Genomic DNA, 20,591 nt, shown 5'->3' with positions numbered 1-20,591 from the left:
AATTATGAAACCACGATATTTACCTCTGTTGGTGATGTGTACTCAATAATCTCCGTACACAGGTTGCTGGATTTTATTGTACCCAGATTTTGTTGATTAGACTTTCGGTTGCAGGCATCCTTGTACAACATGTAAGGTGTCCCTGTTTCCACTTGTGACTCTATAATAGCATACCACAATTGCTGAGCCCTCACTTTGCGTACATATCTTCCTTCAGCTTCATATCTGTAAGTTATATTAGATAGTATGTTAAAAATGTCACGAAATAATATCAACACTTTGCTAAATTTAACAGTTGGGGGGAAGGGGCGGGAGGGGTGGGGTTGGGGTTGGGGGGGGGGACTTTGTAAATGTGTGATTCCGTAAGTCCACTTCCTTTGAGAAGAATACAAATTTACATAGTAAAACTCCAAATTAATGAACCTGCTTTTAACGAATATTTCCAACCATCCCAGCGAAACTCTCATAAGAACAATGTTACTTCTCCGCGCTCTTGACGAAACCCACTTTGAGAAAAAATCCACTTTTAAGGAAAAATCATGAAACATTTTGCAAACTGACATAGTTTTCATGTAAATCCTAATGTGTTCAAATGAGTTTCTAATTTCTTTCCATTTCACACAGGTTATGTGATGCAAAAATGGTAATAGAGTAAATCACTCAACGTACCTAGATTGCAATCAATAACTCAACTTCCCTTGTAGCAATATCAGCACAGGCATTGAAATGAAATCAATTTCCATGTGGCTCAAGTCACGTGATCTTATGTTGCCATACTGTGTCTATGAAGTGAGAAACGTGTAATTGTATGTTCGCTGAAGTGTTACCAGTTTTACTTTTGTGAAGTTCTGGGCTGCAAACACAGGAAACTTACAATTCAGTAAACGCTGACAATTGTCTGCGATATTGATCACAATCTTAACGTAAATCTTTCAGACACGGCGATGAAATACAATTTTGCCTCATCTACTTGTGTTGCATATTCATATTCAAAAACAAGGAAGCGTTCTTAAATCCCGAAGCTAATGATTTCTGTGGCTCCAAAAAGGAACAAATTTCATATGTCTACAGTCAATGATGTGGAAAAAGCATTCCTATAAGTGAAAACATACTGCAAGAGAAAGAGCATGAAATCACTCTGAAGATTGACACTGAAAATTTCAGTGCGTCGAAAGGATGGTTAATCAATTTATAAGACGACATAATCTGTCTTTTCAAAGTATAAGAGGAGAAAGTGAGGCCCTGGTCACAGGAAGTGTAAACTACTGGAAGAACATTACATTGCCACGATTAATAAGGTCTGTGAGCCGAGATACATTTTGAATGCTGATGGAACTGGCATCATTTATGATTTACTTCCTGCGAAATCCTATTCTGCGAAGGGAGAAAAATGCCGCAGAGGTAGAAGAAGAAGAAGAAAGGATGATGAGCTACTGCATGTAAACTAAATAGTTATGGAGGGAAAAGTTGATGCCACTGTTAAACCTCTGGCGATTCCAAAACATGAAAATGCTATTAACACAATACACTGTGTTAAATTGTTCCACAAAGGCAGGCTGTGGTATATCACCACCTAAATGTGGTTTAATTACAATGCTGAGTCACTCCTCCTGTGTATTCTGACAAAACCCCCTTTTATGGACAACCCCTATTTAACGAAAAAATATTTGGTTAACTAGACATTCATTAAACCATGGTTTTATTGTATTTGTTGAAATATTATGAAAAAGGGTTAGTAAATCTTTTCAACTCTGCAACTGGTTGGCCATTATTTACAATTCTATAAAGTTTTTACATGCTGCATTGCTGAAGGCAGCCCTGTATAAAATTCTAAAATTTGGAGGCTAATAGCAAGAGTAAAGGAGATATGGTTAAATGTCGCACTGATGTGGCCACTGGAGATGAAACAAAAGCTTGAATTCCAGAAGGACAGATACGGAAATCAGCCACATCCGTTTCAAAAGTATCATCCAGATACGCAGCTTAATTCAAGACTCCATACACAACCTAAACTCTGATGGCTAGGGAATGCCCCAAGCGCCACTCCACTGGAATGTAAAGCCTGTATCTTAACCATTTCATCACCTTATTTGGTAAAATGTTAGTGAGAGAAGTGAGTTACTCAGGATGGAATAACAAATGTTAAATTAAGAACTGCATTATTCAACACACAGCTGTATACGTAGATTTTATTACATACGATAGATTTTGGTCTAGGATCACACAATCATTGGGGAACCAAAGATCGTCTAATCCTAGACCGACATACAGCTGTGTATTGCGTAAAGCAGTTCGTAACATTCATTAATGCTGTACATCAACACCTCCATAAAATACTTCTGCAATAAATGTTAATATACATCAGTACTGTGCGAACCACTGAATACAGGGCAAAGATATTTCCCACTGTATCAGATACAAATACTACTTCCAGTTCCACCAGTGTATCTTCAAGCCATCTGCCGGTTCAGCTTTTTCGATGTCCCTATGATGCTCTTCCATTGGCCATTCAATCCGCTCTTCTTTGTAATCATAGAACTATTGCCTTTTCAAAATAGCTGCTTCAGCACTTTTGCTTTATCTGATAACGAAGTTGACACCAACCCATGGCTGGTTTGAATGCTTTACTGGGCATGGTCCAATTGGGTGTGGAATGACCCTACTTTTCTCAGACATTTGAGTTGACTTATTCAGCACATTACAGGGGAGGGAAACCCAGTTTAACATGGTTTATGAACCATGGTGCCACTGGTATTTTTCACATTAACAAACACAGCCACAAGCAAAACAAGAGTTAACTGAGCAGTGAACCTCTTCCAATGACCACTAGCTGCGTACCGATATTTCCAAGTATGCAATACGATGAGCACATAAATGGCAGTACATAATCTGTACATAAAAAAGTAGGCAAGAAATGCTAATTTATAGACGTTGCACACAGTATGGATAGTAACAAAAAAGAATGTGTTAGAGGTTAAACATACACTGATGTACATAGATATACAACTCCACAATGACCTAAACAAAGTTCACCACAAATAAAATTCACCTTACCATCCGAAAACGACAAAAAGCTAAGTTTCTTAGACATCACAATTCACAGACACAATAAGCAACAGCAATTTTCAATATTCAGAACACACACACACACACACACACACACACACACACACACACACACACACACACACACACACACACCAGCACAACCAAACAAAAAAATCTAACCATCTCCTTACCCACAACAAAGCTAGTTTCAGACAGGTGCTACACAGACTGAATGGAGTACCCCTCAATGAGCTAAAAATAAGTAAACAGTTGTTGAAAATAGATACAAAAACAAACATTACAGACAAACTAGACCAAAAAATTAAAACAAAAATGATGCACCCAACACAATGCTGTAAACAGATGAGCACCTGAGCACAACCACTGGCACACAGGACAAAAACACATAGGAAAAAACAACACATCTAAAAAAGAAGCATCCACAACAACTAATGTCACCTACAAAAACAAAGCAGCTCACAGAATAAGCAACATATTCCAAAAACAAGGTTTGAAAATTATCTACAGAACAGACAACTCTATCCAACACAAACTGAGGGCAACTAATACAAAGAAACAACACAACTGGAATCTACCACTAACATATAAAAACACCAACTCAATTTACATTGGACAAAAAGTAGAAATTCTATCATCATATACACTGAACACAGAGGGGCACTTGAAAGTAACGGCAGTCATTCCGCATTTGTTGATCACCAAACAGACCAACAGATATAAACACAGACTTAAAAATTCTGAAACACAGCAATATCGCTCCACAGAAACTCACAAGAAAAGAAATTTACCATGTACAAAAAGCCAAAGTAAGAAGTAATGAGTGAATACACAGCACTATGCAACAGAACTTTAAGTTTGCAGACAGGCTCAATTAAAAGAAACTTACACAAAGCTTTCGCCCAACTCTGGAAGCTGGAGCCATAAAACACATTCTGGCCTGAGCTGCCACAGTTGGTGGTCATGTGTGCTTGCCTGTGAGTACAAACTGTGCGTTATTTCTCCATTTCTTTTTTGCAGATAAAGGCTGTGGCCAAAAGCTTTGTGTAAGTGTCTTAACTGTGCCTGTCTGCAACTTAAGGGGCCTTCTTTAAGGTAAGTAGCAATCCATCTTTTCCTACATTGTTTATATATTATTTGACAACCACCAGCTTCACGAAACAGTATTCCAAATTATTCACTGAATACGAGTTTTTTTGGGACATCAGCTGCAACAGATATAGATGCATTAACCAATTGCGACATATTAAAATTTGTGCTGGATCGTGACTTGAACCTGGATTTTCCAATTATGCAAGCAGTCGACTTAACAACTTTGGCTATCTGTGCACACTTCACAGCTTACTCCAAACCTCCGTTTGTCTCAGTCCACATCCTTATATCTCAGTCATATGTACGCCTCCCTTTAAGCTCGCAACATTTCTTGCTTTCCACTTAGCGAGATCAAGATAAAGAACAAACTCTTATTTTATCGTAATGGCATTTCTCCCTATGTAGGTGGGTGCCTACAGAATGTTTTCGCAATCGGAGGAGAAAACCAGTGATTGAAATTTCATAAGAAGATCCCGTTGCAACGAAGAACTCCTTTGTTTTAATGATTGCCACTCCAATTCATGTATCATGTCTCCCCTATTTCACGATAATACAAAACCAGCTGGCCTTTTTCAATGTCATCTGCCAGTCCCACCTGATGTGGATCCCACACCTCACAGCAACACTCCAGAATAGGGTGGACAAGTGTGGTGTAAGCAGTCTCTTTAGTAGACCTGTTGCACCTTCTAAGTGTTCTGTCAATGAATCGTAGTCTTTGGTTTGCTCTACCCACAATATTATCTATGTGATCATTCCAATTTAGGTTATTTGTAGTTGTAACCCCTTAGTATTTAGTTGAATTTACAGCCTTATCGCATAGTCGAAATTTAGCTAATTTCTTTTACTACTCACATGTGAATAACTTCACATTTTTCCTTATTCAGGGTCGATTGCCACTTTTCACACCATACAGATATCTTATCTAAATCATTTTGCAAGTCGTTTTGACCACCTGATGACTTTACAAGACGCTAAATGACAGAATCATCTGCAAGCAATCCAAGACAGCTACTCAGATTGTCTCCTATGTCATTAATATAGATCAGGAACAATAGAGGGCCTATAAAACTTCCTTGGGGAACACTGGATCTTACTTCTGTTTTACTCTATGACTTTCCGTCTATTACTACGAACTGTGACCTTTCTGACAGGAAATCACGAATCCAGCCACACAACTGAGGCGATACTCTGCAGGCACGCAGTTTGGTTATAAGACTGCTTGTGAGGAACGGTGTCGAAAGCCTTCTGGGAATCTAAAAATATGGAATCAATTTGACATCCCCTGTTGACAGCTTTACTTAGGAAAATACGGCAATAAGGAGTGCTTTCCATGAAATTTATGGAGGGAAAGATCTTCATGAAGAATTTCATAATTATTGAACTATGAAGATCCCTAGACAAATTCTTCAGTTATACACAACGAGCAGAGATAAATTCGACTATTTCATTAATTAATTGAATTCTTGTGTGACCAAAAACTTTCACCAGCCAATATGTGCAGAAGAATGATTGACCAATGTAAATACAGAAAAATGAATTACTTTCCCACAAGGTGTCTGCTGTGCAACAAGAGCACCTTTGCCCAGTAATGTGAATCATCATGGGTCCGGGATCAGCACAGGCTACACTGTAACTAACTCAACTACAGTCCTATCACCTGTTCTGTGTACTAAGTTTTATTACACTCTTTATACTGCATCTCATACTATATCTTTAAGGTCTTGCTGAAGTACTCGATATGAAACAGTGTATACACATCTATCCCAGTATATCTCTTATTCCTAATGAAACACATTAAACAACCATGAAATTTTACTGATATTTGATTGCTGGAAATTTAATTTATTGGCAATTGATGTTAATGCCAAGTGTTTTGATTAATCTAAATAGTCTGCATAAATAAAGCATACAAAATTTTTGGAGGAAAGTCAAACACTTAGTGAAATGCTTTGTCTAAAAGTATGATATGAAACAGAGAAAAATAATTCCTGATGCCCTCATTTGCTGTGTAATATTTCAAGCATAATTCAAAGCCACATAAAACATTTCTCTATTCTGTTTCTTTCCTTTAGACATAGCATTTCATAAAATATTTGGTTGATTTCTTTCATTCTTTTATTTAAGTTTTATTCAGAAAGTAAGATCTGACTGAAACCTCATTCACCTTCCTAGCATCTCATATACTCGAAGTGTCCTAAATTTAGTACGCGATTCGAATGAAGTCTTTTTGACAATTAAATATCACACCAGTGCATCTTTTATGCACAAAATATCTAGGCCTTGAAGAGATGAACTTTTTGACACCTCATTTAAACAGCTAGCAGAAAACTAGAACTCTACAAAGTTCAATATCTTTAATTGTTTACAAAATGACAATTTTCATGACCATATTATTCATGATGCACAGGGAAACAATTTGGCACAGCGTGTATGACCCTTCCGCCACACATTACCATCTGAAATCTCCCGAACTAAGAGAGAACTTTAAATACAATTTCAATATGTTGGATATATTTTATACACAAATACGTGTGACCTAAAATGAACCATATGAAAAATTTATGAAATGCTTTTTTACCTCTACACTCTCAAAAATTTCACACAGTCATTATTTAGTTTCATACAGCACAGTAACTATGATGGGGAAAAAAATTTAAAAAATTAGTTCTTTATTAAGCAAAGATACCAAAAATTAAATTTTCTCATTGTAATGTTTCGAAAAACCAGATAAGTATTTCACAGCATTCGGCATGTCCACTCCAATGCTTTGGCAAGAAGACTCATTGCTGTCACTCTCACCGTCACTGTCATGCATGCAGCAGCGACAATATTCAAATGTCGCAAGTTATCGTTGAGGACAGGCAGCCCCACCGGTGTCATTCACCTAGGATATTTCCATAACTACCTGATACTTTGTTCTGTTGCCTGAAGCTGTCACGTGCTGTTGATCGCTGCTATCGCTTACGTAGGATACGGCCTAAAGGAAGGCACACGTAAGACTACAATATAAGGACGTGGACTGTGACATTAGGATGTTAGAGTCGAGTCGTGAAGCCTGCAAAGATAGCCACCTCTCACAATAAGTGGCAAATCCATGACTCCCGGTCCACTACAAATTTTCACATGCCACAATTGGATATTGCAGCTGGTCTCCTGAAATTCACATCCAGCAAATAATTTGGTCTAAAATAACCATCAGGAGACCAAAATACACACACACACACATACACACACACACAACGCCACAGAACAAGTGGACATCACACAAACAATGTAATGGTTCATGCTCAGAAGTTCTACTCAACCACACTGTAGACAAGTGAAAAAATGTCATCTTCAAAAAGCAACTACACACATTTACATACAATCACCCATCCCTGCCCATTCCACAAAGCCTATTAACAATCAGCATGTACTTTAACACATTTTTTGAAAACTAGTAGTTACAAAAAACCACTAGTCAAAGGATAAAACAGCAAATCAGTGTCTACAACAAAAAACAATGACTGGTCACTAATTTTAAAAATCTACAGTTTCCCATTAGGCCTAAAATTTGGCCAATTGTATATCAAAGCAATGAAGAACTCTTATTAATTGCAGGTGATATACTAGAAGGCAATAATTATCTCTGCAAATAACAGAGTGCCACGTGAACACCAATATGTAATACTATTGTATATATTTTTCCTGTAAATATTTCTGTCAGTACTTTTATTAAGACATTAGGTATTATAATGCATAAATTCTTTATATGTTATTTAACAGAGAATAATTGGACTCACTGATGACAGAGAAACTCGTCAGAAACCTGTTTCAGTACTTAAACAAGATAAATTGTGTTTGATTAAGGCACAACATTTCCTTATTATATACTTATGTAATTATTTCTCAGAGTAGCACGTGCAATCTAAATCCTCAATTATTTCCTAGATGTATTCCAATCTGTCTTCCTCTACAGTTTTCACCTTCCAAAACTCCCTCTAGTACCATAGAAGTTATTCCATGATGTTGTAGCAGATGTACTACCATCCTGTGCATTCTTCTTATCAGTGTTTTCCATGTGATGCTTTCCTCATTGATTCTCTGGAAGACCACTTCATTCCTTACCACATCAAGTCCATCTAGTTTTCAATGTTCTTTTGTAGCACAAAATCTCAAATGCTTCAATTTTCTTCTTTCCCAGTTTTCTCACTGTCCATGTTTCACTAACATACGATGCTGTCCTCTTTCCTTCTCATCCCATACAGTAATTGTGCCCTGACCCGCAGTTCAGGGAGACTTTTCCAAAATCTACTCCTTTTTCTAGACCTCTCCAGTCCTTTTCCTTCACCCTTCTTCCTTCTCCTTCAACTTTTGCCGACAGGAGCTACTGGCTCCTAAGACTTGCCTATCATAACAGTCTTTTATGTGTGTGTTTTGTCGCCACTTGGTGAGTAGATTTTTATCTACGTTTGGTAATGATTTGCAAGGAATGCCCTTTTTGCCAGTGTTAGTCTGCTTTTTATTTCATCCTCGCTCTGTCCATCGCGCGTTATTTTGCTGTCTATGTAGCAGGATTCCTTAACTTCATCTACTTCATGATCAACTATTATGATACGTTTTTGGTTGTTCTCATTTCTGCTACTTCTCATTACTTTAATCTTTCTTCAATTTACTCTCAATTCATATTCTGTACTTGTTCATTCCATTTATCAGATCTTGTAATACTCCTTCACTTTCTCTGGTGTCTTTACCTTTCCTCATATAGGCATTCTATTTACAATGTTGAGCACATTCAAATAACCTGAACATTTGAAATACACTAACAACATATGTTATTATCTTACTATTCCAATCACTTTATCAGTTTTTGGGAAAGGTTTTCATTAACCAGTACATCACTGACAGATTAAATTGTACGAGGGTAATCTCAAATGTAAGGTTTCCTATTTTTTTTTTTTATAAGTACATAGACCTGTTGATTTCTACAGTGGTTTACATCAGTTTACAGCTTGAACATTTACCTATTTTTTGACATAATCACCATTTCTGTCGATGTATTTTTGTAGACGCTGTGGCAGTTTTGGTATGCCCATGTGATACCAGCTCGCTGCCATGCTGTTCAGAAAGTTATGAACCTCTTCTTTTACCTCGTCGCCGGAGCTGAATCGCTTTCAGGCCAAATGTTTTTAACCTAGGGAACAGGTGATAGTCACTGGGTGCCAAGTCAGGACTATAGGGTGGGTGGGTGGGTGATTATGTTCCACTACAACTCTCGCAGGAGAGCAACAGTTTGCTGAGCGATGTGTGGGCGAGCGTTGTCATGGAGAATGTGTACGCCCTTGCTCAACATTCCTTTTCTCTGGTTCTGAATTGCTCGGTTTGAGTTTTTTCAGTCTCACAGTACCTGTCAGCATTAATTGTGGTCTCAGTGGGCATAAAGTCGACCAACAATACCCCTTTCCAATCCCAAAAAAACGGTTGTCATGACTTTACCAGCAGATCGTGTTTGTTTGAATTTCCTCGGCTTTGGTGAAGAAGGATGCCGCCACTGGCATGATTGTTGCTCGCTCTCAGGTGTAAAGTGGTATGCCCCGGTTTCGCCACCCATGACAATTGAGTCCAGAAAATTGTCCTGTTTGTCTGCAAGGCGGTGAAGAAATGCACAGGAAGCATCAACTCATTGGTGCATGTGGCCCTCAGTCAGCATGCGTGGCACCTATCTTGCGCACACCTTCTGGTAGTTCAATGCTTCCGTTAAAATTCTGTGAGCAGTAATTCGGGAACCCTCAGGAACCAAAGTGCAGAGATCGTCCTGGGTGATCCGCCAATCTTCACGCATACTTTGCTCAACCTCCAACACTGTCTCCTCAGAAATTGACAGTCTCCTGCTCCTTTGCGTGAATTTCGGTCCGACCAGCTGCAAACTCTCTACACCACTTACGAACATTTTTGACATCCATGCATGACTCACCATACACTTCCGTCAATTGGTGATGGATTTCAATCGGTGCAGTGCCCTTTGCGTTCAAAAACCGAATAACTGCGGGCAATTCGCACTTGGCGGTAACATCCAACGGGAGCTCCATTCTTAATGGCTGCCAAGCCAAGACTGAGCGCCTCAGTGTGGCGTGTGCATGTTTACACACAGTGCGTGAAGCACTCTTCATAACAGTGTGACCAACTGCCACACAAACAGAGTTCTGTACTTATAAAAAAAATAGGAGACCTTACTTTTGGGACTACCCTTGTAGAAAGCAATCTCATAAACCAATACTGAATTACTCTGAAGCAAGACTCAAAGCAATGCAATACTGAATTTTAGTGTATTATGTGATGAGCCTAAGATTTCATAAGCAGTGAAATACTACTGTAATCCATGAACCCCTACAGTGAAATTCCTTAACATTCTTTATCACAATGTGTGTTCTTCCAGACAAGTCAACAGTCTTGTTCCATTCAGAAAGACTGTCTTGTGATGAAGATGATAAATTGAGATCATATTTTTAGTTTCCCACACATATTAATTCTGGATCAATGTAATTTATGTATTAAGAGTTAGATTTCCCTTTTAGCATTTTTCATCCAGTGAAAGTTGGAACCAATGGAAACACACTGGTGTTTCATTCGCAAATACCTAGGAATTTTTCTTCTTAGACAAGGCTCTACCAGTTTTGTAAAGCCACATAATAAATTTCTTAAATAAATACGTACTTTGAATGGCTGACAAGCATCCAAAATGAAATAAAAAGGCTTGCATTAGGATAGAAGCAACATGATATTTATTTTATCTTTCAGTTGTGTGCAACAGAAAAAAATCTTTACTATAATAATTGGAATTTTAGAATGGAAACAGTACAGAAAAATGAGGGAGAGCAACCAACTCGCTTGTAGTTAAACTGATACATATAGACTTTTCTCTCACTTATACTCTTAACAGCGCAACTACTTTTGAAACTATTACTAATTTTACACTGTAAGTATGCCATATGTTATTCTGCATGCGTGTGCCTCAAAAGCTAGCCAAAATCCCTCTGCTTTAAAGCCCTCTTTACACTGAAGCAAACCCAAGCAAACATGCAACAGTGAATGAGAAGTCTCTTGGTGTAACAACTATTTATGTGTGCACATACAGCATTTAGTCATGCACTATGAAGGGCTTTTGAAAAGTCTGTGCAAAAATAAAAACTACTTACGTGTTTGGGGTAAACCTTTTTTATTTTTCAACACAGTTGATACCTTCCGAATAATAGGAATTGGCCAAGTCTGCAAAATAGCTATTAGTTGCTGCAATCACCTCCTCATTTGAATAAAATCTTTGTCCTGCCAGCCATTTCTTCAAATTGGGGAACAACTAGTAGTCCGAGGGAGCCAAGTCCGCAGAGAATGAGGGGGGGGGGGATGTGAAATGAGTTGGAATCCTATTTCCATTAACTTTGCGACCACAACTGACGAGGCGTGTGCTGGTGCACTGTCGTGATGGAAAAGGACTTTTTTGTGGTCCAATCGCCGGCGTCTTTCTTGCAGCTCTGTTTTCAAACGGTCCAATAACAATGAATAATATGCACCTGTAATAGTTTTACCCTTTTCCAGATAGTCGATGAGGATTATCCCTTGTTGTTGTTGTCTTCAGTCCTGAGACTGGTTTGATGCAGCTCTCCATGCTACTCTATCCTGTGCAAGCTTCTTAATCTCCCAGTACTTACTGCAACCTACACCCTTCTGACTCTGCTTAGTGTATTCATCTCTTGGTCTCCCTCTATGATTTTTACCCTCCACGCTGCCCTCCAATGCTAAATTTGTGATCCCTTGATGCCTCAGAGCACGTCCTACCAACCGATCCCTTCTTCTAGTCAAGTTGTGCCACAAACTTCTCTTCTCCCTAATCCTATTCAATACCTCCTCATTAGTTATGTGATCTACCCATCTAAACTTCAGCATTCTTCTGTAGCACCACATTTCGAAAGCTTCTATTCTCTTCTTGTCCAAACTATTTATCGTCCAATCCTACAGTAAAGCTGCATGCCCTCAGGAAAAATTACGGCTGTAGTTTCCCCTTGCTTTCAGCCATTCGCAGTACCAGCACAGCAAGGCCGTTTTGGTTAGTGTTACAAGGCCAGATCAGTCAATCATCCATACTGTTGTCCCTGCAACCACTGAAAAGGCTGTTGCCCCTCTTCAGGAACCACACGTTTGTCTGGCCTCTCGACAGATACCCCTCCGTTGTGGTTGCACCTACGGTATCCGAAAAGACAGTCGCCATAACCTTTCTGGCCGAAGGAATGGTCTTCGACTTTTTTGGTGCAGATTCTCGCTTGGTAACCCATTGTTTAGATTGTTGTTTGGTCTCAGGAGTATAGTAACGTATCCATATTTCATCCACAGTGACGAAATGACGCTTAAAGCCATGCGGATTCTTCCTGAACAGCTGCAAACAATCCTTGCAACACTTCACACGATTCCATATTTGGTCAAGCATGAGCAACCGCGGAACCCATCTTGCGGATAGCTTTCTCATGTCCAAATGTTTATGCAAAATATTATGTACCCATTCATTTGAGATGCCCACAGCATTAGTAATCTCACGCACCTTATCTCTTCTGTCATCAATCTCCTATCATGGATTTTATCAATGATGGCTGAAGTCATAACCTCCACATGGCGTCCAGAACGTTCGGCATCACTTGTGCCCATACGGCCACTACAAAAATTTTGAAACCACTTATGAACTGTTCTAATCGAAGGTGTAGAGTCACCATAATGTTTATCAAGGTTCTCTTTAGTCTCCTGAGGTGTTTTGTCTCATATAAAGTAATGTTTAATCACCCCACGAAATTCTTTTTTGTTCATTTTTTGACGATCACTCTACTTCCTTGACACACACAAATGCTAAATGCAAAGAAATAGACCAATATGGCAGAAACTTGGTGTGTGTTCTTTCCAAAGATGCTACTAACTTGATATGCACCATTGGTGCCATCTCTCGGACTTTGGAAGGACTTTTCAATCGCCCCTTGTATTCACATTCACATTCACATGTTCTGCCAACAGTTGGTTTCCCAGCAAACCATCAAAGGAAGTTTGAATCCTCTCTACTTCACTGTAGCAATGCAGAAAGCTTTTGTCTACTTGTGTTGCTGACAGGATTTCCATGAGCAATGGGATGGTCTGAAGAGAGTGCAATGTTGCTGATAGAAAAGTATACATGTATGTGCTTCTAGGTTCCAAGAGATCTACAGCGGAAGTGCTGAACCAAAACAAAAATACGATTGGTCAAAATCTGCAAAACACTTAAAAATGCCCTACTGGAGATGTGAGAAAGATGATGATATTATTAGATGCTTGCATCAAGCATGAATGGAGTGAATAAGTTCAATTATTTTTTTTATTGAGAAAGAGAAAAACAATAAATTTCCTTGAAAGCAAAGAAGTGAAAATATATATCTAGTATGCTGATTAAAATTAAAAATAAACAAAAGACTTATCATTCTAATTGCTTACGTTAATAGTATCTTATGTTAAGAGATTTTTTACGATAAATAAAAATGGTTTACCCAGAATCACACTATCTGTCCCCTAACAAACTACAGTTAAAGTAGATTTTATCAAGTAACCTACTGTATTTACTCGAATCTAAGCCGCACCTGAAAAATGAGACTCGAAATCAAGGAAAAAAAAAATTATCCCGAATCTAAGCCGCACCTGAAATTTCAGACTCGAAATTCAAGAGGGGAGAAAAGTTATAGACCGCCCCTCCAAACAGAAACAAAGTTGGTCCATTGTAACATGAGACACAACTGAGGTCCAATGGATGAAGATACAGCTACAATAGTTTGGTTCGAGTCGTAAGCTTAACAGTTAAGCTTTACCAAGTAGCCATTGCTATGTGTCGGGCGCTCTGTCTGTACTTATACGGGTACCCTTCCTTTTTCACGCGCTTCGTCTTGTTTGCATCAATTGCTTATTTTGCTTTGATCTGATCAGTGCCGTTCTCTTTGTTATACGTGTTTACGTCACTCTAAGCTGAAATGCATTATTGTACTGTGTCATGGATTGTTTGTCGCATTCTGATAATGAGTGTTTACGACCTGTCGCCGCTCGCAGCATGGCTTGCTTTTGTGCGTGCTACCGCGGCTTAGAATTTAAAAAAAAAAAAAAGAGAGAGGAATTGTCTCATAACCGAAACAACGGCAAGAGACTGCTATTTGTTGTTACTTACACTGCTGCTTTCTTTGATAATGATCAACAAGAACCAAATAATAGACTGCGTATGATAGAATTTGTTTCGAAAGAGAGTTTAGCGAACATTTTTCTCCATTTGAAAATCTTTGCAGACGCCTCTTTAGTACATTACATTCTGCACAGAAATTAGAGTCATCTTAGATTCGTGCTTCATTTCTGACTGTATCACTATTCAGCATAAGAATAATAAGAACATAAACATGGCATTATATGTATATTCTTCCGCGTTTGCTGTTGCCTCACTCTAATTTTGTAGTTTATTAGGCAGACAGGATTTAAATAATATAGCAGCAAACACAAAAGAATACATGGCATAATGTTTTCATTCTTCTACCTTTTCTTTTAATTTATTTACTGACGCATAGGTTTTGGCGCCAGTATTTATCTTTGTGCCTGCAAAGCATGCCTGTGTAGTGCTACATATATTAGATGGCAGAAGTTAGTTGTGGCATCACCTACCAACATTTTTCAGAAATTCCGCTTACTTTGCACTCGATTCTAAGCCAAACGCGGTTTTTTGGATTACAAAAACCTGAAAAAAAGTGTGGCTTATATTCGAGTAAATACGGTATGTGACTGGTCATATGTATATTTCACATATCCATTAATTATATTTCATTTACACTGTCTTTCTTAGATCACTGCAGACATCAGAAACTATCTGATATAAATCAGTTACTGAAATGCACATATGTTCGCAGTTGCTAATAACCTGAGTGTAAGTGCTAGCCTCTCCTTATATTATGTTAGTTGTCAGTAATTAGTATTCTGTTTTCAAATTTCCACATCCATTGTAAAGTGAAGACGGCAAAAAGCACCACATGAAATATGTACATTGTTTTGGGCTAATGTTAAGGACAGCTGGAGTTGCAATTCAGAGTGAAGTACACTGCCTCCATTTATTACATGTGTACGTACAGACCGTACAACTACATTCTCCCTTTCCTACACCAATATGTACATTTCTGTTCGCCATCAGATCTGTAATACAGTGTATAAAGTATAAGTTTAAGCAACTTTACTGCAATAATGTTAGCACTAATAAACAATACAGTCTCTCACTTTCTTCTCCGTTAGCTCCAGTGTAAATGCTTATGGGCAGGTACAAGTCAATGACACTGCGCACTACCAAATACTCTGTACATTGTTAGCAGATGCAGATTTGTTTCTGCATATGCAAATTTGCTTCTCTTCTGTCTGTTCCAGTGTAAAGGGAGCTTTAGAAGCACATGCACCAATGCACCCTGTCTACTACAGGTAATTAATAAGCTTTGCTCTTTCTTTATTGGAGGAGAGTGGACCAAAATGTGGTGGCACAGGAAACTGGCTTTGAAGAGAAACAGAAGCACATATGTTCAAATCTAAAACATATCTATAATTTTCCACATGCTTGGTATACTCACTTTGTATAGAGTTTTTCAAATTCTTCACCCCAACAATCTTGGAGACCAGGACAGTTGTGGGGACACATTAAACTCCATTCTTCATTGGCCTCCACACGACGCATAAATAAATCTGGGATCCACAAAGCATAAAACAAGTCCCGAGCACGAACTTCCTCTTTCCCTGTGTTCTTTTTCAGGTCCAGGAATTCAAAGACATCTGCATGCCAAGGCTCCAGGTAGATTGCAAATGCTCCAGGTCTCTGTAAGTAGTGAAGCAAAGGATGTAAATCATATTTGCCATGACTGCTTATTTATTCACTTAGAAACAGATCAGGACAGACATTACAAGTTTATTGTAAATTCAGTTACAGTAAATGGCATTTCAGGGGCATATTTCTTCTTAACTATCTCATTTGCAACAATCTGCACATTTAAGAAATTTGTAAATATATAATCAAAAATTAAGTGTTCTTTTATAGCAGTTCTCCCCAATTCACGTCAACTTCCAGAAAGAAAGTTAAATCAATAACGGACAGTGTAAATTAACAAATCAAATTTCCTCAAAGTTCCAATGCCAAAATGGGGTGCACCATTACTTGCAGATATTAATGACAGTCAATACTAGATCTTAATTCTGAACCCTTATACATATTATAAGAAACAAATGTGGATAAAATGACTAAAACCATTGTCACGTAGTGAACTACACTCATGCCGATCTGTACAATCACTCTCTCAAGTCTTGGTACAATGGAGAAAGGCAAAAGGTCCTACACATGAAATTAAAACACAAGTGAAACCACAGAAGAGCCAAAAGAAAGACATGGGGAAGTGTGACGGATGACTACTTACAAAAAAACATGGGCGAGCCAGACACCATGTTAAGAACATCTACCTAAAATTTTAGGTAAAAAGACAGACAGATAATAAAACCATAAAACTCTAATTTGCTTTATTAATCTCTTAAGACTAAAAATCACATTCTATGCCAGTTTTATTTAAAAATTCAGATGTTCTCATGCACAAGGGAAAAGTTGTTTGTTCGGTCTGCTTGCAGCATTTAATTTGAGTTAGAACTCTAATCTTTCAAAGATAACATCCATTGTCTTTTGTCAGGAGCAGCTGCCTGTTGTAATTGATGCTGATTTGTGAGCCTACACCTTTGTGACATCACACTGCCAAGAAGAGTGAACAAATTTTATACCATGATGCCATATTGAGAAACATCATTTTCATGTGAGCTAGCATGTAAATATTTGCTTTAAGAAAAAATAATAAAAGGATCAAGAAGAACATGTGACACTTTCGCACACAGCAGTTTTCCTTAAATAAATGGTGTGAAAATATTTTACTTTTAACATATACATGTTTTTCCTTTAAAGCACTTCTAAGCAAAGAAAGGATGTGGGCGAATTAAATTATATTATTGTGATTAAATTTACAGCTCAATGCGTACCTTGTTACCCCCCTGGTCCACATATCTGGATGTATTGTTATATACACGCAGCATAGGAACCAAGCCATTGGACGTGCCATTGGTGCCAGCAATGTAACTTCCAGCAGCTCGTATGCAATGTACACTAAGACCAATACCTCCCGCCGATTTGGAAATCATTGCACACTGCTTCAAAGTATCATAAATACCTTCAATGCTGTCCTCTTTCATGCACAGCAGGAAACAGCTGCAAAAATACATTTTCCATTATTCTATCAGCAGATCCTTTTTTCCTCCAGTTTATATTACACATTATACTCAGTACACTTTTTCCTCTCAAATATGCTGTACTCAACACATTTTACACATAAAAAAGAAAGCAGAAGAATGAAAAAGAAAATGAATTACACATTGAAAGTCGGTGCCTCCAGGATGAAGCCACTTCACAGTTAAAGATGTTTACAGATAAAAATTGAAGCACTGAGTTTCAAAACAAAAAATATTTTCTTTCGCCACAGGCAAAAGAAAGAATAGGTAATCTCGAATAAAGGAACTCTCTCTGCTTTACTTGCCAGACACGTATCAAAATTTTGTGCACGTTGTCTCATTTGTTTACATACTCCGAGGGGACAGAAGTCACGGAATACCTCCTCATATTGTGCTGGACACCTTTCACTCGGCGTAGTGCAGTACCTCGACGTGGAATGCACTCAACATGTCATTGGAAATCCCCTGCAGAAATACTGAACCATGCTGCCTCTATAACCATCAATAATTGTGAAACTGCTGCTGGTGCAGTATTTTGTGCACGAGCTGACCTCTCGATTATATTGTATAAATGTTCATGGGATTCAGCCCGGGCTATCTGGGTGGCCAAACAATTCCCTCAAATTTTCCAGAATGTTCTTCAAACCAACCACAAGTAACTGTCATTGTTGTTTGGGAACATGAAGTCCATGAATGGTTGCAAATGGTTCCCAAACAGCCGAACATACCCATTTCTAGTCAATGATCAGTTCAGATGGTACAGAGGATCCACCATTCCCTGTAAACACAGCCTACATCACAATGGAGCCACCACCAGCTCGCACAGTGGCTTGTTGACAACTTGGATCCACAGCTTCATGGGCTGCGGCACACTAACCTATCATCAGCTCTTATGAACCGGTATCCGGACTCTTGACGAGGCCATGGTTTTCCAGTCATCTAGGGTTCAACCAATATGATCACAAGCCCAGAAAAGGCACTGCAGGTGAAGCTGTGCTGTTAGAAAAGGCACTGGCTTCTGTCATAGCTCATTAACACCAAATTTTGCTGTACTGTCCTAATGGATATGTTCGTTGTATGCCCCACATTGATTTCTGCAGTTATTTCACATGGTGTTGCTTATCTGTTAGCAGTCACTACTCTACGCAAATGCCACTGCTCTTGGTTGTTAATCAAAGATCCTTGACCACTGCACTGTCCATGGTGGGAGTTAACGTCTGAAATTTGCTATTATCAGCACACTCTTCATACTGTGGACCTGGGAACACTGATTTCCCTACTGATTTTAAAAATGGAATGTCCCATGCATCTGGCTGCAACAACTGCTGTTCCGAGTTCTAAGTCTGTCAGTTCCTGTGTGTAGCCATAATCACATTAGAAACCTTTTCACATGCATCATCTGACTATAAATAACAGCTCTGCCAATGCAATGCCCTTTTATATCACGTGTACACGATACTACCGCCATCTGTATATGTGCACACCACTATCTCACAACTTGCCACATCAGTGCATAGCGCACTTAGTAATGTGTTGAAGGTAATTTCAAATGGCAGGACTAATAAATATGAGAGAATTTCCAGCCACTACTTACCTTTAGCAGACAATATTAAGCACTGCCAATACACACACATTAAAGTAGAAGTGATAATGTTATCCTAGCTTTGTAACTATTAGTTCCTTCTTTGGGAAGGAGAGATGGATAGAGTGGGGAATATTAAACAAGAAAATCAGGTTTCTCAGACCACAGGGCTGCAAGGAATGCATCTAAGCATGGAAAGAATCTGCCTTTAAGACCCCGACCAAAAAAATGCAGATATGACAGAATTTTTTGTTGGCAATGAAGGCCGAAAGCAAAATAATATTCACGACCTAAAACTGTAAGTTAATGGAGTTATTTATTTCAAGTATCAGCTTAAACTAAATTTCTGAACATTCTTCATCTACATTTCGAGCTTCTATTATAGTATTCTTCATAGTTGGAAGACTAAAGCACCTACTAACATCTGTGAAGTACTTGTTACTGTAATTCACATAATTTTATAGTTTAATGATAAATTACTATCACAATACTTACCTTGATAACTGGGGTCTAGGAGTACCAGCTCCGAAGAGTGTAGGCGAAGCGTGTGTGAAGTATCTTTCAGACAACAGATTATATGTTTGTATGGCAGCATCTATGTCCTCACCATGTATGCCAACAGACACACGCATCAACATATGTTGAGGCCGTTCAACAACTTTTCCATCAATGCGTAGCAAATATGAACGTTCTAGTGTCTAAACATAGAGATTTTAAATAATTCACAATAAGAATGATCTTACATATTGCCAGTGTGGTGCTGCATAATGTTCACACACATATGCTGCCAGACAGTAGGGCCTTAGAGGCATGTTGAACACTGTCTGGAACTTAAACACTCCCTGGATTGCAGTGCTACAGAAATCCTGGCTCAGAGGTGAGGGTTATATAGTAGCATAATTACAGAGTCAGTTGAGATTCAGTTGTCTTAATGGACATGCCAGCTATAATCAGAGAAAGACACAGGATTTTGGCTTAAATTCAACAAGTGTCTCAGGAAACTCAACTCGGGTCACAAACCAGGAATTCAGTCACTGGTACAACCTGAACACCATGAATGGTTCAGATAGGCAAGGGTGGCATATGGAAAGCCACGGCCATGGAAAGGAGACAGGAGGGGTAATCAGCAGTTATAAAAGGAAGGGCAGTCCCCATGAATTCAGAATGACAGAATGCTCAATGATAAGCTAGGCAGAACTATTGTCCCAGGAACAACAATCTGGCAACACACCATGAGAACATTATGCAATTCACAGTAAAAATTACAACATTTACAAAAACACACAAGAATTTAACATAGACCTTTACTATAGTCTACGAACAAGTAACACATAAGGGAAATGTCAGCACTGAGACACTAGTGCTTGGTACGAAAGCTTACTTCTACTTATGATCCCACACTTTCTTTCCTTGTTTTCGTTTCTTCATTGTGGACCTGGAACACTTTTCTCTTACAGTACAGCTATCACCTAAGAAACATTGCTACCACTTCCTTTCTTTCACAACTCTTAATTGTGTTATTTATTTGCTGGTGACCAGCCTG

General features: G+C 38.6%; 1 protein-coding gene across 1 annotated transcript in view; it reads right to left on the bottom strand.

The window, feature by feature from the left end:
* The window catches only part of LOC124802583 (ribonucleoside-diphosphate reductase large subunit), a 78,663-nt gene that overhangs the window by 23,326 nt on the left and 34,746 nt on the right, over positions 1-20,591 (bottom strand). The window contains exons 5-8 of the mRNA XM_047263456.1: positions 19,544-19,746; positions 17,221-17,446; positions 15,783-16,024; positions 24-225 (exon numbers count right to left, since the gene is read on the bottom strand). Coding sequence (XP_047119412.1) covers positions 24-225; positions 15,783-16,024; positions 17,221-17,446; positions 19,544-19,746 — 873 coding nt within the window. The remainder of the gene's footprint in view (positions 1-23; positions 226-15,782; positions 16,025-17,220; positions 17,447-19,543; positions 19,747-20,591) is intronic.

This window comes from Schistocerca piceifrons, chromosome 6 (genome assembly GCF_021461385.2).
Source record: "Schistocerca piceifrons isolate TAMUIC-IGC-003096 chromosome 6, iqSchPice1.1, whole genome shotgun sequence".
Classification (NCBI taxonomy): domain Eukaryota; kingdom Metazoa; phylum Arthropoda; class Insecta; order Orthoptera; family Acrididae; genus Schistocerca; species Schistocerca piceifrons.
This window is presented reverse-complemented; position numbering and strand designations above follow the sequence as displayed.